Source organism: Apium graveolens, chromosome 6 (assembly GCF_009905375.1).
Source record: "Apium graveolens cultivar Ventura chromosome 6, ASM990537v1, whole genome shotgun sequence".
NCBI lineage: Eukaryota > Viridiplantae > Streptophyta > Magnoliopsida > Apiales > Apiaceae > Apium > Apium graveolens.
Window position 1 is genome coordinate 300,236,635 of NC_133652.1, and position 18,165 is coordinate 300,254,799.

At 35.0% G+C, this 18,165-nt stretch overlaps 1 protein-coding gene across 1 annotated transcript; it reads right to left on the reverse strand.

Annotated features, from left to right (window-relative positions):
- Positions 1-10,624: 10,624 nt before the first annotated feature.
- On the reverse strand, positions 10,625-17,734 carry LOC141668806 (uncharacterized). The gene is made up of 2 exons (XM_074475820.1): positions 17,613-17,734; positions 10,625-11,667 (listed from the first exon to the last, which is right to left on the reverse strand). Exons 1-2 carry the CDS (start codon positions 17,613-17,615, stop codon positions 10,828-10,830), a joined length of 843 nt encoding a protein of 280 aa, XP_074331921.1. The 5' UTR covers positions 17,616-17,734; the 3' UTR covers positions 10,625-10,827.
- Positions 17,735-18,165: the final 431 nt, after the last annotated feature.

The following is an 18,165-nucleotide window of genomic DNA, read 5'->3' on the forward strand; positions in this document are numbered from 1 at the left end:
CAACAACAATGAATGATCTATTGGTTGATCAGCTGTCTGGACTTGCCAAATTTCTCAACGACTTTTTACATCAGATATGTCTAACCAAGACTATCAAGCTATCATGCTTTCTTATCAGACAGATATTCAAGAATATCAAACAAAGATTGTAAATGAAGCTGAACATGATGGTAATTGTGATGCTTGGTTGGATAAAAACTTCAATCTTGAGATAGAAGATGTTTTGGCCAGATTTAGAGAAGAGTTCATCACCATCCTTGGGAGCAATGCCAAAGCTCTAAGTCCACAAGAAGTTTATGACGCAATCACAGATGTCTATGAAGCTCAACTTAAAGCCTTTCACCTCATGGGTAAAGCTCTAAAACTGACTTTGATTGATCATCAAGACAAGACAAAGAAACTGGTCAAGGACAAGCTAGATGAGATCATCCCTTCCCAGGTGTAAATCAAGAAAAAATTCTCTAGATTTACAGATCAACTGGACATGTTTGATTTATCATATGTGGACAAGAGCATCAAAAATTTAAGGGAATCCTTCATAACCATACATGAAATTGTCCAGCAGCAAATCACTAGTAATAATGACATCAGGGTCAAACTGGATCAATTCCATCAGGCTAGATATGAACCATCTGCTCTTTTGATGGAAGGAATTAGGGAAGCTGTACAAGCTAGTTTTGGTGCTCCTATCTCTTCAAGTTCTCGCCAACCTCCTTCCGCATGAATAAAACTCCAAATTCAATCTCTACAACAACAAGTTTCAACTCTACAAGCCACTAATGACTCACTCATAACTCAGGTTCAAGCTCTCACTTCTCTAGTGCAGAGTCAATAGAATGACATCAGGACCCTGGTAGACTGCAACAAATATCTTCAAATGCAGAACTAAGTTCATTTGGGAGCTATCATGGGTGCCTTGAATTTTCCTTTACCTGCTCTTCTTGAAGCTGTGAGGCCAGAAATTCCCACTCCACTACTCCTGCCTTCCAACAAGACTAAGGGGGAGATAGAAGCTAGGATTCAACAGTCCAAGAAAACTGGTAAATCTTCACAATGTCAAGAGGCTGAAAAATCTACTACTCACTCTGGTCAAAGTTCTATGCGATTAAAACTCTCCCAAAATGTCAATAAAGACAGGCTCTAGAAAGCTGTAGAAGGACCCTGTCAAGATAAGGAGTTCAATGAGCTACTGGAAGTTCTAACAGTCTCTCTGGCCAATAACTACATTACCTATAAGAGAGTTTTGGCCAACAACATCCATTTCTTGAGAGTGGTAATAGTGAAAGTTGACAACTTTTTAGAGAAAAGAATAGTAGTCAGTGTCAATGACTGTGGTTTGGACATATGTCTCCAGGTTTCTCTCTCAAATCTACAAATCATGAGAGCATCTGAGCTGGATGTAATAATTGACAAAGTTAATCCAGTAATTCCAGAGGACACCCAGCTGCTCAGAGAACTCAAGCAAGCTCAGATAGCTGCTTTTCCTGAAGCCTATCTTCATCCAAGCAAGGGGTGGCCTACATCTGTTCACAAACTAAAAATTGCAAATAGTTCCAAAGAATTGTGTAAAAGGAAATGTGAGATTGATAATGACCTTTGAAATTGATCTAAAGTTCAAGAAGAACAAAAAAATTGAATATGAGGAGATGATCAAAATCTTTGGAAGATATCTTTAAATGCTGATACCATGTTGCCAAACTCACAATTTAACTTAAAAGATGACAAGGATGATGATGAGCAGAAGCATGATGAGCAAACACCTTCTGGCTCAAATTCAAGTCATTATTCTAAAGCAACTTGTAGCAAAGTTGAAGAAAGGAAGAAGGATGAGAAGAAGAGAGATGATAAGAAAAGGGGAGATGAAAGAAGAAGAAAGAAGAGGGAAGATGGTGAAGGCTCAAAGAAAAATGTCCAGTCAATTCAAATCCAACATGTTCAAGCCACTAAAACTACTAGCTGAAACATTCAACTACCCTTGACCTCTAAGCCTAAACTTTTGTACAAACATACTGCAAACACCATACTAAAAATACCAATCACTTCCAGCCAAACCACCCTGAAAAAAACCAAAGAAGATGCAAGTCAAAGAGAGGGCTATCTGGAAGTTTTTTAATCAAAATGATTTTCTACCTCTAAACTGGTGCATCACATATGATGACTACTTTCAACAATTAGTTGAAGAAATGGTCAAAGTTTGGGTTGGATCATTGAGAGAAGTCAGAATTTATTATCAAGATGGTTCCTACCCTTTACTTGACAGAAATTTAATGGACACATTTTCAACCACATAAATTAAGACGGTGATTAGCTTACTGAAGGATAAGGATACAAGTATAATGGCATGGAGAGCTGTATTGGGTGTATGGTTGATAGTAAGGGATGAAAGAAGGGCAAAAGAAAAGGCTGAAAGAGAGGAGAGGGAAAGGAAATATGTTGAAGAGATAGAAATGTTTGAGCACAGATCTGAGGAACTCAAGGCCAAGGGAATGAGCATAATATCTAAGATGGACATTTTATAAACATAAGAATTGGCATATTCCTAAGATTCAGAATAAATTACTTAAATAGTTATTCATTAGATGATTGGCTCAAGCTTGTGGAAGCTCTAAAAGGGACACAAATCATAGAGGAACTACTAGTACTTATAAATTTAAAGGACCTCGTTAGACAAGAAACAGGCTATGAGAAATTTTTGTGATGAATGTACTCATTGAACTCATGTTATTTATCGGTGTATAAAAGTAGTATTTATTAATCAGTCAATTTGTATGTATTCAATTTTTAACTTGGGGTTAGTCTTGTAACCAGGCATGAATTTTTGATAAGCAATCTTCTCACAGATTGGGGGATATTGTTGTGAAAGACATGCCTGTAGCATTACAAGACTAAGTCAAATTGACAGCCCTAAGAATTAGTTGTATGATAATCTAAATTTGTATTTTATATTGTATTACTTGAGTCTGTAAAAATATGAAAGATCGTATTGGAGAATTTTTCTGTAAACAGTCTCAAGCCTAGGAATAAACTTTAGAAGAAGATCAATAAGATCATGCCTCAGAGAAATTGTGAAGAATCTTGAAGTTGAATAGATCTGTTTTATGGAAAATGTTCTAAGTCAAGATATCTACAAGTCACAGATCAAGTCATAAAAAGAAGTCATTCGAGAACTCCAGAATGACTTATCGAGAAGTCCAAAATAGCTTATAGAGAAGTCTCGGAGATAGCGACAAGCCAAATGAAGACATGAAGATTGGAGATATCGACAAGTCGTTTCTACATTAGAGAACTCTGAGATATCGACAAGTCATTTATGTATTAGAGAACTCAGAGATATCGACAAGTCAAAATGAAGATATGAAGATTGGAGATATCGATAAGTCAAATTATTATTAGAGATCTCAAAGATATCTACAAGTCAAAATATATATAGAGATCTCTGAGATATCGACAAGTCATTCCTACATGCAGAAATTTGGAAACCTCGATAAGCCAAGTTTACTTATAAAGAACTCAGAGGCCTCGACAAGTCAAAGACACTTATAGAGAACATAGAGATCTCGATAATCCATTATACTTATCAAGATGTCAGTTCTCTATAGATCAAACTGGAGATCTCGATATGAACCTCAAGTACATAATGCAGAAAAGTTAAAGATCCAAGATTATCAATCAACAAACGATCTAATCAATTAGATTGACAAGTCTACAAAATCAGCTTGAAGAGTGCAAGATCAAAGGCCAGGATTAACTGACAAAGGAAGTCACAGACCTACATAATTTGCAAAGATTCACCAAACTACCAGAAATGAGAAGCTTTAGAGATAACTTAAAGTGGGGTTTAGTATATCTTATTACATGCTTTATAAACCTGTGTTTACTAATCTATAAAGTAAACACTGGTCCTTTGTTTTTAGTAGTATAAAACAGATCTAGTTTTTCTTGTAACTCTCTCAAGGAAGAAACTGAGTTCTTTACTTACAAAGAACCCAGGATTTGTAGCAAGACACTAGCTTGATTTTAATACCAAATTAAGTGAATTTTGATGTGTGCACTATTTTATTTCAGCTAACATAATATTACTGCATTTCCAATCTGCTTTGTTACCTAAGTAACAAACATTCAAAAAGCGTTAAAAATATCCAAAATACATTCACCCCCTTGTGTTATTCATTACCTAACACCTTTTTATAAATAATGCCAAAATATACGATTTCGACTTGAAATCGCAAGATAACCCAAGAGTATCTGAACCTGCTATTACAATTCCCACCAATTATCATCGCTTTCTCATATAGCATCCACCTGATCTGGCACCTGAAATCTAACGGTATGGAAAGACAGCCAGGAACACTCTTACGAGTGGTGCGCCGAAGTCTGGCCATCTTCTTGATTAACTACCATGGTTAGATCAATACAAATAAATGAGCTAAAAGGCTCAGCAAGTAACTATTAAATAGTTCTAAATATCAAACAATAGAGGCAATCTTTACTCTCAATAAACTAGGTGGCAATATTATAACGGTATCTAGGATAAGTTCAAGAGAGGTTTCAAGGCAATCAAGATCTAAGTTTTGTATATCAATTTCAAAATCAATTGACAAGGCTCTCAAATAGTTTCCCACAACTTTTAAGAATATCAATTCAAGCTTTGTATGTCAATTTCGAAAATTAAAGGACAGGGTTCTCAAATAGGTTCTCTCAACTTTAGGAAGTTCCATTCAATCTTTGTATACCAAATATTTAAGAAAGAATGACAGAGTTCACAAATAAGTTCTTTCAGCCTTAAGAAGTTTTATCAGTATAAATCAGTTTCAAATCATAATAAAATGAATAGTGCTTATTGCACAATAAAACTCTTTTACTTTCATTTTTTAACAATATAGAACCCTTGATTGGATTATCCATCTTTTATTTATAATACGGGTGATTAGTCCGTACTGACCTGCATCCGATCATTTTGGTACCTTATGGCATTGTTTCAACCTATAATGTTGGACTAACCCCGCTAGCCTCTTATGCAACTGGACTAGCCCCTCTAGTCTCTTACGTCTCTATCCAATCCTTTAGGAATTCATAGAAAACCTCTATATAGGAAATATAGAAAGTTAAACAAAGATTCTTTTATCATTACCAGCCTTTGAAATCATTCAGACACTTTCAAGTCGAAAATCATTCTTAGATTCAATTTAGGAATTCAAGTGAATAAGCAAGCGAAATTAAAAGAGCGTAAGTTGGGAAATGATCAAATATAGGTATTCATAAGGCTATTAGATGAAGTGGTTTCAAGAAACAAAACGTCAACAAGGTTCAAGTTCACTATTTACAGGAATCTAGGTTAACAAGATATCGAGTGGGATCATCAAATTTCATAGGTTCATAGGTTCATAAGGATAGCAAGATATTAACAAGAGCATACATACGTACTTGAATTGAAATGGGCTAATATCAAGGTTTATTATCAAGGTGCAACAAAACTATCAACAAGACCATTTATTATATTCATGCGTGACATAAGCAATTCTATATGATCAAATCACCAGTATAAAGAGGGCAGAGTTACTTGCCTCACAAAGCTTTCCTTTTTTACAAGTTCTGAGTTACTGCCACCTAATGCCTCTTTTCCTTTCCTAGTTCGAATTCCTTCGCTTTCCAAATCTAAAATACAAAACGAACCCTAATTAGAAACCATATCAATTTCTGATGTTTTTCAAAACGTCTAACTTTATACCCCAATCATATTATCCTTCCTACATATTATGACCGAATCACATTGAACACATATTAGTTAACTATTCTTATACCTTTTTACCTTCGATCAGTCATTTACTTTACACATAACACGTAATCACGTATTCACATAATCAAACATGATATATCTACAATCAAATCTCATTAAAACATATCATCTATAATGACACATATTTATAATTTCTCTAAAAACTTGGACATGACGTATTCGTAAATACGCTATCCTTTTTCTCAACAACAATAATCAACAACAATTCTCATCACTTCCTAATACATATCTTTTACATCATGAAATCACAAAATTTATACCCGAATCAATACGAAACTTTGAATTCAATATCAAATTGCGTAGTTTCCAACTTTACATTCGTAATTTACCAACTTAACATATCCAACACAGCACGTATAATTTAGAAATCATTCAAACTAAACTCAAAAACTAAAAATCAAATATAAACAAATTTAATCAAATAATTCAAACCAAAACAAGTTTCGCAACTGGAAAAATTTTTGGAATTTCTTAAAATCAACATGCAACAATTCGAATAGGTGGTTTTATACTTTTAGAACTCAGGCATAGCATCATCGTTCACCACCCCGACTCACCAGAGTTCATAGTCATTGGCGAAAAGGTTTCGGGGTTGCGAATTTCTGCCCCGATCTCAAAAACCATACCGATTACTTTGGATTTCAATAACAAATCAACATACAAGCATCAATCGAACTAGTTTCTCTATATTCGAATGAAAACTCGAATCAAACCAAGGAACCGAAAGGATTCCACCCAAGCGAACTATACACACAACCACACACATGCAGACAACCATATATAATATATATATATATATATATATATATATATATATATATATATATATATATATACTAGGTAAGGGAAGGCTTAAATCCGAATGCAGAGTGAATTTCCTGTAACATCAATAACATATATTCACGTAACATCAACCACAACTCGTATTCATACACTTAAATATATAAATTCCCTTTTATAACTGATTACACTTATATCAAATATCCGGTTATTTAAATAAGAATATAACCTCTGCAAATTCGAATCCATATAACACAGATACACAGAGAACTCAATATCTTTCATAACTTAATATAATCCAATGATTTTTCTTATTCCGACTCTTTTCATTAAATCCATTTTTATATAACGGGTCATGTCCCATCTAATGACCCTAATACTAACTGACTCAATTACGCTTTCAAGACATATCTGAAATCCTTTATTGACTCATCAAATTGGAACAAGACATTTGTTTTTATTTTTTTTACTAATTGCACATAAACCACAAAATTATATAATATTATATTTTATTTTCATGAACTATGTCGCGAAAATCACAATCGTTACAAAACCGTTGCATTAAACTCTCCAAAAATATAGGAATCAACTGAAAATTGAAATATTATATTGATAAAACAAACATGAACATCATAATTTGGCTTCGCCAACAAATCCTTGTCGGCGTTAGTTAGTTAATTAAAAACTTAAAATATTTTTTTCAATATTCTAACCTGGATTGCGAACAACTTAACTGTACAACCTCTGCAATCCAATATGTATGCAAACACACAAGCACTATGAGTGCATAAAAACTTTTGTATTTGTTGGTAAGAAGGAGTTTTGCAACAATATATATTTAGATCATACAGAAGTTTATATAACCCTAGTATACCACAAAAATAGTTGCATATTAACAAGGTGCAAACCTAAAATACCACACTACCGTTCCACTAACCAAAGCCAGAAAAAATTTTCATAAGAACTTTATATCTGACATGGTGCAGATACTCAATAGCACCAAAAGGAAAGGGAAGGGAGCGGAAATTATCAAATAATTGGAATTTTGAGGAAGACTCACATGTAGATATTCAAAAGTAACTAAATTCAGGGTGTTGGCCCCAAATGTCACAATTTGAAGGTAAATGGCCCTTAATGTCACTTTGAAAAAATATGGCCCAAAATGTCACTCCAAAATGAATTTTCGTGTCATGTTTTTATTTTTTAATGAAAACGGAGTTGCGTGTTCCGTTTTGATTTTTTTTAAACTGAAAACGCAACTTCAGTTAATGTTAAGGTGGGGTAAAACACAATCTCAAAGTTAGTTTTTGAAGTTAACGCAAATTGGTTTTGCATGTTTGTTTTTTTGTTTTTGTTTTTTTTTGCCAAAACATGATATTAAATAGCGTTTTTAGTTTCGGGGTAAAGTTAAAGTCCTTTGCTGTAGTTCATTTCCTTTGTCTTAAGTGATCTATTAGAGAACTTCCCTGTGACCACCCGAAAGGTAAGAAAGAGTTTCTGACGTAACTTCCTATCATGCCAAATCTTTTCTCTTTAAAAAAAATGTAAAGAAAACGGAACTTTAACTTATATTTAACACCTCAAAACAAGATCATAAGTTGCGTTTTGTGTTTTTTAAAAGAAAATTAAAGAAATAACACAACTTCAACTTGCATTTTCTCTCTTTAAAAAATTAAAAAAAAATGTTAAACGGAGGACGCAATTGCGTTTTTAACACTTTTTCAAAACGGAACACGCATTCCCGTTTTGAAATGACATTTGGGGCCAATTTTTTAGAAAGTGATATTGAGAAACATTTGACTAAAAAAAGTGATATTTGGGGCCTTTATTCCTAAATTCACAAGGTTCGGGAGTATAAGCGAAATCTAAAAGATATATTTTATTGCGACTTGAGACTATCTTTACTTGCATTCAACATTTTGTGGCCAAACCTGAAGCAATTAGATTGTTTTTTTTAAACTCAAGACCAAGAGCAAAGATAATGTACAAAATACTACATTGAGATAAGATCTTATTATGTATCACCGCTTGTTATAAACTGCTATCAATCTAAAAAACAAACATCAAACAAAAAACCAAGCAATTTAGATTGCAGAGCTGAAATTCAGCTTAAACACACACAAACACCTACATTCATTCAACGCAGCTGGAATTTAGCTTAAACACACACAAACACCTACATTCATTCAACGCTTTCAATGTCTCCTTCCATATTAAAAAACTCTGTTACTTGAACAAAAACCAAGAAGTTTGGAACTATAAACGAAACATTCAGTCCGTAGAAAGATCAAACATTGAGATGTTTTGTAATTGTACCAACTACAAACAATTGAAGGTCACCATGAAAAAAAGATAAGAGTAGAATTTAAGTGATTAAACGAGCTCAACACAAGTCCTTCCACAGCAGACCAAATATGTATACTAACTTTATACCCGTGCAATGCACGGGAAATTTTTATTAATATTTTTAATGTGTTTCTTACATATCTATTTTGTATTTATATTTGTTTATGAATTTTATTTAAATCTTTTTATTAATTTTTCGTTACAATTTTTTTTTTGATCAATGGTGTTATGTATTGTTTACAAAAATTATCTTCGCTTGTATTTACTATATATTTTATTGAATACACGATTTTCATTTTTGTTTAATATAAATAGTTTTATTATTTATTTTCGCTAATTAATTATACATGCACACGATTATGTGCTATTTGTTTTACTTGTATCACTATCCGAGTTGCAATACACATATAAAAATAAAATCAAATCATTTATACTGTTGTAACTTTTATGTATTTCATATTAATATGAATAGTATTATTATTTCAATTTCTGAAATTGTTTGTCAACTTTTACATAAATTTTTAGTTGCATTTTTAATTACTTGAAATTTGATTATGTGTTATTTTTTGACTTGTATTATTATCTTAATTTCGATACACATATAAAAATAATGTAATATAATTTATATTGTTGTAACTTTTATGTATTTCAAATGGTATCCTTTTTTTCAATTTTTTTAGTTTTATGTTTATATTTATATAAAATGTATCCTCCTATTATTTTTCTTTTACAACCAAATATTAAAAAACTATCTTGACCAAATTATAACTTTTTTCTAATTTGTTAAACTATAATTTTCGTATAAATTAATAGCGTATATTATACATATTAGGGCATTAGTTTTGTTTTTTCAAAATAGTGTAACAACCTTATAAAAATCTTCTTCTTGAAATCTTTTTCTTAGATATTAGATAAATTTAGTTGTTTAGTTAAAAAGTCGTATAATTTATATTGTTGTAACTTTTATGTATTTCAAATGTTGTCCTTTTTTCAATTTTTTATTTTTAATAAAAAATCATTCTTTGTTTATATTTGTGTAAAATATTTCTTCCTATTAATTTTTCTTTATAAAAAAATATAAAAAACCCTCTTGACCAAATTATATTTTTTTTCTAATTTATTAAACTATAATTTTCTGTATAAATTAATAGCCTATATTATACATATTAGGGTATTAGTTTTGTTTTTTCAAAAGAGTGTTAACAAATCTATATTAGATATTAGATAAGTTTAGTTGTTTAGATAAAAAGTCATATAATTTATATTATTGTAACTTTTATATATTTCAAACGGTATCCTTTTTTCAGTATTTTTAGTTTTAATAAATAATCATTCTTTGTTTATATTTATATAAAATATATCTTCCTATTATTTTTCCTTTATAAATAAATATTAAAAAAACCCTCTTGACCAAATTATAACTTTTTTCTAATTTGTCAAACTATAAGTTTTATATAATTAGTAAATGAGGACTCTGACCAGACCATCACATCCATCCCATATCATATTATCTCTTACTCTAATTATATATAAGGATATAATAGTTTTTTAATAATCTTTTCTGAAAAAATTTTATAGACTACTCTCGACATGTTAGTATAAGATTTTCTCAGGGTTTTACCACACCCCGTTCTGGAATATTTTCCCTGTGCAGAAAAAACTTGTGACAGTTGGATTTATATACCAGTACAGAAAACAATGTAGTAGAATATTCTATATCCGATTCCATGTCACAGGAAGAGTACATGAGTTTTTCACCATAATTTTAGCAAAGCAAAGGATAGAGACGAAAACAAAAGCATCTAGTAGTTCAACAGATGCATTAAAAAACTAATATTCAAGGCAACAACATACAAGATCCAACATGCACTTGCAATATTAGCATAACTAACGATCTCTTTGGTTTATGGTTTGGATTCTCTCTTACTCCTCCAGTTAATTTCAGCTACAATCAGACATTGATTGCCACAGGGTAAAAGTCGAACAGTCTTGGAACTTGTTTCATTTTCTGTAACATCGATTCGCCGAAATTCCGTCATCATCTTATCACCGTTAGCACTGCACAAGCACAAGTCAAACTGTAGAATGAGCTCAGATCCCAAAGGCACACCTACTATACTTCTGGACAACGATAAATCACCATCTCCATTACCACGTTTCACCTGAAATTTCTCATCTTCGTCCTGGCAGAAAAGTAAGCTTGAATATGCAGGAGACTCTATTGCACTTGTCCTGGCAGCTATGACACCATAGATACCAAATGCAGACGACACATTAACTATCTTAACCTTCACATGCGCTTCCACTGCCTTCTCAAAATAAGCATAAAGAATCGTCAACATTCTATTGCCGTCTCTTGTAATATATTCCCTACGTAGAGGAACAGAAAGTTCCCTAGAGTCATCTGGTTTCTTAAAAGACAGTGCATGCCGGATGTCACCAAAGAGGAAACAACTCAAAGAAAAATCAGGCAGAAAACCAATAGATGCTTCATTAGGGCCACTCAGCATAATATAATCCCATTTTTTAATAAATGGCTGGCTCACTGGATTAGATATTTTGTCAGCTTCCTCTTGACCCTTGACAGTAAAGAATTTACGAAGTACATCCCTCGGGCTATAAGTGTCTAAACTGTCATCCTTGTACAGAAATTGAAAACCAGTTTGAGAATCACACACCACGATTGCACCTCGCAAATGATCATCGGGGCCATAGTATATTATTTTGTACAGCTCAGCTATGTCCTTCAGAGCAAACACACACAACTTTCAGGAACAAGATTATTAAACCAAAAACCAAACAACAAATTGAATAAACATCAGTGCAAACATTTATAACATCTCTTTAAAATTGTTTCAACCATCCACAATCATATTAATCCAGAAATGAACATAACTAGACACAACAGCATACTTAACCAAACTTAGTAGACCAAAAACATTAGCTAAGACATACCTTCAGACCATTACATTAGCTAAGATATGTCATCCATGAGACATAACTTGCCAGACAGACCATTGACCACTGAAACACAATCTTAACAGCATTACACCTGAACTAGCACCAATCATACAAAGTTTTCTCCCGACACATCTTTTGCGAGAGCTTATAATACAACACATAAACCCTCCCCCCAAAATTTGAATCAAACATTAAACATCACTAGGTAATTAATTAAGAAGATGGGATACACACAATATCTATACTAGATATGAACATCATGATAAGATAAATAGTTAAAATTAATAAAAACAAATAAAGATATACAAAAAAAATATAATACAAAACATCAGATAGATGAACATATAATACAATACATGAAAAAACCGCAAACCCCGGCGAATAAGAAACTCTCCCCTACATCCATAAACTCATCCATGAGACATACCTTTCCAGACAGACCACCATAATCTTAACAGCATAAGAAGAGAGCCCATAAACCCACAATCTTAACAGCATTACACCTAAACTAGCACCACTCATACAAAGTTATCTCCCGACACAACCCATCTTTCGCGAGAGCATATAAAACAGTACATAAAAAAACCCCTAAAATGTGAATCAAAAATTAAACAGCACTAGGTAATTAATTAAGAAGGAGAAACAGAGTAATATAGATGGGATACACACAACATCTATATTATATATGCAACCGAGATAAGATAATTAGTTGAAATTAACAAGAACAATTAAAGATTTATAAATAAAGATTTACAAAGACAACATAAAAACAAAACATGAAATACATGAAGAAAGCGCTATAACGCAAATGAAAGATGCAAAAACATGAGATAAATATTAGATAAAATGAATATGCAAATGACACAAGTAATTAGCTAACTTGGATACTCAACTCAAAGGCTGGTGGATTACTCTCTTAATTTGAAAAGAAATTACACAGTGATATTTAAACTATCAAGCTAAGTGTCACAGCTAAAAACCAGGAGCATACTCCCGTTAGTGCCACACGACTCTCCTACCCAAACTCAACTACCAGAGACCTATTCTTATGCAACTACGTACAGGTGTAGCTGACTTATTCTAATGCAAAATACAATTAATAAAATAATATGTTTAGATTAATATATAATCCAACATATTCCCCCTTAATCTAAACGTGTTTGAGGTTTTTAACTCCAAGCAACTCGCGCATCTTTTCGAACTTGGCAATGGACATTGGCTTCGTTAAAACGTCGGCTCTCTGCTCGTTGGTACTGATGTATTTGATAACAATTGAGCCCTTCTCTACGCACTCTCTAATAAAGTGATAACGCACGTCTATGTGCTTACTACGACCATGGAAAACAGGGTTCTTAGCCAGGTCAATGGCTGACCTGTTATCTATATAAATTGTTACAGGTCCAACTGGTGCATCTGCAATGTTGCTGAGAACTCTCTGTAGCCAGATTCCCTGACAAGCTGCTGCAGTGGCAGCCATAAACTCAGCTTCGCATGAAGATAGAGCTACGCACCGCTGCTTCTGTGACACCCATGTAATCAGCGACTCATCCAAGTAAAACGCCATGCCCCCCGTGCTCTTCCTATCATCTAAATTTCCTGCTAAATCACTATCTGAGAATCCTGACAGTAGATAATTTCCACGACCCTTCACATATGTTAACCCATATTCTAGTGTGCCTTTGACGTAACGCAGAATTCGTTTTGCAGCACTCATATGTAACGTCGTGGGTCTCTCCATATACCTGCTTACCACTCCAACTGCGTAGGCTATGTCCGGTCTGGTGTGAACCAAGTACCTCAGCCCTCCTACCATGCTCTTAAACTCTGTTGAGTCAACTGGACTGCCGTGTTCATCCTTGTGCAACTGAAACTTTGGGTCCATTGGGTACCTAACTGGACTACACTCAGTCATACCAGATTTTTCAAGAATTTTCTTTGCATAAGACATTTGCTTCAACTCAATAAAACCACTTCCCTGAGCTACTTCCAGGCCAAGATAGTATGACAATTTTCCGAGATCACTCATCTCGAATTCATTGTTCATCTGTTTCTTGAATTTTGTGATACTTGTTACGCTTGAACCGGTGATGAGCAAATCGTCGACATACACCCCGATTATAAGTGACTCATTTCCTTCACGCCTTGTATAAACAGCCTGCTCAAAAGGACACTTGACAAAGCCTAATTTTTCAAGACATTTATTCAATTTAGCATACCAAGCCCGTGGGGCTTGTCGTAAGCCATATAGCGCCTTGAACAATCTGTAAACCTTCCTTTCATGACCTTCTATCACATATCCCTCCGGTTGATTCACGTAGACTTCCTCTTGCAATTCTCCGTTTAAAAACGCTGTTTTCACGTCAAGATGGTGAATTTCCCATGCATTCCTTGCAGCAAGTGCTATCAACAAACGCACTGTCTCTAATCTAGTAACCGGAGCAAAGACCTCCTCATAGTCGATGCCACACTTCTGCACATAACCTTTTGCAACTAAGCGGGCCTTGTGTTTTACAATGTCTCCGTTGGTATCCCTTTTAAGTTTGAAGACCCATTTTAAGTCTATGGCCCTTTTTCCTGGTGGTAATTCTGTCAGCTTCCACGTTCCATTTTTCTCGATGGCATCAAGTTCAGCCTTCATAGCACCTCGCCAAACCTTTTCTTTTACCGCTTGACTATACTTCACTGGTTCATCCATTTCCAGCAGTAACAGTTCATCAGCAAGCTCCACTTCTTCCGTGCAGTTGTATATTTCATTGAGTCTCCTGAATTTTGTTGGCTCGCTGCTTTCACTGGACATTGTCTGTAGAGTTTGTGAGCCTGATTCAATCGAGACTGATCTGCTTGGCAAACCACTTTCTGTGCTCCCTGTTTCATGACTTTCACTGAGATCTACAACTTCATTCTACGAAACTGGTGTACTCGGCAAACCACTTTCTGTGCTCCCTGTTTCATGATTTTCACTGAGATCTGCAACTTCATTCCCCCCATCTCCTGAACCTGTTTCGGCTTGATACCCAGTCACTGTAAACATGCTTCCTTGTTGCTGGAATTCTTTTTCCTTTCCCTTCCACTGCCAACCTTTTGCCTCTTCGAAGATAACGTCCCTACTAACATGTATGGCCTTTGTGTTTGGATCGAACAATCTGTATGCTTTTGTCCCGGGTTCTCTTCCCAAATGAACAACCATTTTACTTCTGTCGTCTAATTTTTTTACGTGCACACTTGGCACTTTCATATGAGCAATGCACCCGAACACCTTCAAGTACTCGATCTGTGGTTTCTTCTTCGACCATGCTTCGTATGGAGTTAATTCTGTTAAAGCTCTCGTTGGCAACCTGTTTAGCAGAAACACAGCATGTCTGACTGCTTCACCCCACATCCATGAAGGCATATCTCGTTCTTTTAATAAGCTCCTGGCCATTGCCACCACGGTTCTATTGCGTCTCTCCACGACTCCGTTCTGCTGTGGGGAATAGGGAGCCGTGAAGTGCCTGGTTATTCCAACATTTTCACAGAACGCTGAGAATTCTTCAGAGCAAAATTCACCCCCTCTGTCCGTTCTCAGCACCTGTATCACCTCCTTTGACTCATTTTCGACCAATGCTTTGAATTTTTTGAACATACTCAAAGCCTCATCTTTTGTCTTTATCATAAACACCCACATGGCGCGGCTGAAGTCATAAACCAGTAGCAAGAAGTATCTATTCCCAGCTGGAGTTGATGGCAATATTGGGCCACAAATATCTCCGTAAATCAGTTCCAAACGCTTTGTAGCAATGAACCCAGTTTTAGATGGGAATGGGCGTCGGGCTTGTTTTGACAATAAACATCCATGATAGCTTTCCTTTGGGTAAACAATGTTTGGCAAGCCATGTACCATTCCACTTCTGGACATAAGACCCATTGCCTGAAAGTTTACATGGCCTAGGCGTAGATGCCAGAGCCATGATTTTTCTTCTGTTTTTGACAACAAGCAAGCATTCCTGTTTTCCTCGATAACCAGTTTATACAAACGATTATGAGACTTCTTTACTTTTATAAATAACTTTCCATTCTCATCATATATCCACAAATATTCACCGCTTAAAATTACTTTGTTACCACTCTCAGATAATTGGCCTAAACTAATTATGTTATTACAAAGTGTAGGGATAAAGTATACCTCTTGCAGGGCTCGTTCCTCTCCATTCTTGCAAGTGAAGTGCACTGTCCCTTTTCCTTTTATATCAACTGTGGATCCGTCCCCGAACCGCACCTTGCCAGTTATTCCTTCGTCCAAGTCTCGAAACTTCGATCGTTGCCCGGACATATGATTACTCGCCCCGTTATCTAAGTACCAAACATTTGATTCTCCAGTTTGGCTGCCAATATTCGACTCCATCTTTGGGTTCACTCCACTTTCATTCAACAGAACCGTACCCTTTTCTTCGCTTCCACACTCCAGTACAAGAAGTGCAGGCTCATCATCTGTTGTCTGGGTCAGGTTCACCTCAGAATTTTGTTCTCTATTTCTCTTTGGTTTTCTGCACTCTACTGCATAGTGTCCGAAGGCATGACAGTTGTAACACCTCAATTTGTTTCTGTCACGTGGTCCACGTCCATAATCTCTACCACGATTCTCATTACTGGTTCGAGCCACTCCTTTGTTTGCCTTTTTCAGCCATTCCTCTCGTGACAACAGCAACTGTCCTTCACTGGCTTCTCGCTTTGCCCACTCCTCTTCAGTAAGTAACAGTTGTTGCCCTCCATTGGTCTCTGTCTGTCCCTTTAACCTCTCCTCGTGAGCCTTGAGTGAGCCCACGATTTCTTCCACAGACATAGTATCCAGATTTCCAAACTGTTCAATTACTGAAACAATTTGCAGGAACTTTGTTGGCACTGCTCTCAGTAATTTCTTGACCACGTATGTTTCTTCAATTACTTCGCCTAGTGCTCGAATGTTCGTCACCACACCATTTAATCCCGCACAAAAGTCATCAAGTTGCTCTGTCTCCTTCATGGTCATTGACTCAAACTCAACTTTAAGAGTTTGAGCTTTTGCCTTCTTCACCTTATCAGCTCCTAAGCACATGGTTTTTATGGCATCCCAAGCTTCTCTCGCCGTTTTCTTCTCTGCAACAGATAACAATATCTCCTCGGGAATTGCTTGATAAATTGCTGCCATTGCGATCTTGTCTATTCTCTCCTCTACTGCTGCATTTGGATCCTTCTGCTCGATTGCTCCCCACACGCCATGCGCTTGCATGAAAACTCTCATCTTTAGTGCCCATGTTGTGTAATTGGTTTTTGTGAGCATTGGGTAGGTTAGGCCAACTGTGTTTTCTTTTGTTTTGCTGGGTTCCATGGTTACTAATTTTGGCATATACTTGGGCATTCACCAGGGTTACTTACTGAAGCTCTGATACCAGATATTAGATAAAATGAATATGCAAATGACACAAGTAATTAGCTAACTTGGATACTCAACTCAAAGGCTGGTGGATTACTCTCTTAATTTGAAAAGAAATTACACAGTGATATTTAAACTATCAAGCTAAGTGTCACAGCTAAAAACCAGGAGCATACTCCCGTTAGTGCCACACGACTCTCCTACCCAAACTCAACTACCAGAGACCTATTCTTATGCAACTACGTACAGGTGTAGCTGACTTATTCTAATGCAAAATACAATTAATAAAATAATATGTTTAGATTAATATATAATTCAACAATAAATAGAAAAAAATACCATTGAATTCAACACTCTGGACCCTGAGAAATAAGTGGGAGAAGTAATAATCGCGTGCCCTAATTCAAAGTGTAATCCCCTTTTGTAATTCTATACTCCGCTACAAATGCCCCCTTAAACAAATGATAATAGTTAAAATACATAAAAGAATCTTATTAAAATTAGCATAAAAGAAACCAACTTTACTGGTAAATTTTAATATATTATTGTTATGAATAAAAAACTAGGGTGTATTTAATGCTAGAATTTGTGATTTGACCGCTCTCGTGTTTCGTGACTCAATCTCTATTAAAAAAAGATGGTTACGTAACTTTCTGTATGCTAAAAATCAAGTCTAAAACGTAGTTCTAAGGGCTAGAGCCCTTTATATGCATGAAATTAGATTAGGGTAAAGAGACTTGATGGACAAGTTTCAAATTTAGAAAGCACTTTTGATTCCTCGAATGCCGGGATTTGCTTTCTTACGGGACAATGTGACTTGATTACTACTCTTCTAAGAGTTTGATTCTGATTTAAACTTATTTTCTCAACCATGATTTCGGCTGATTTTTGA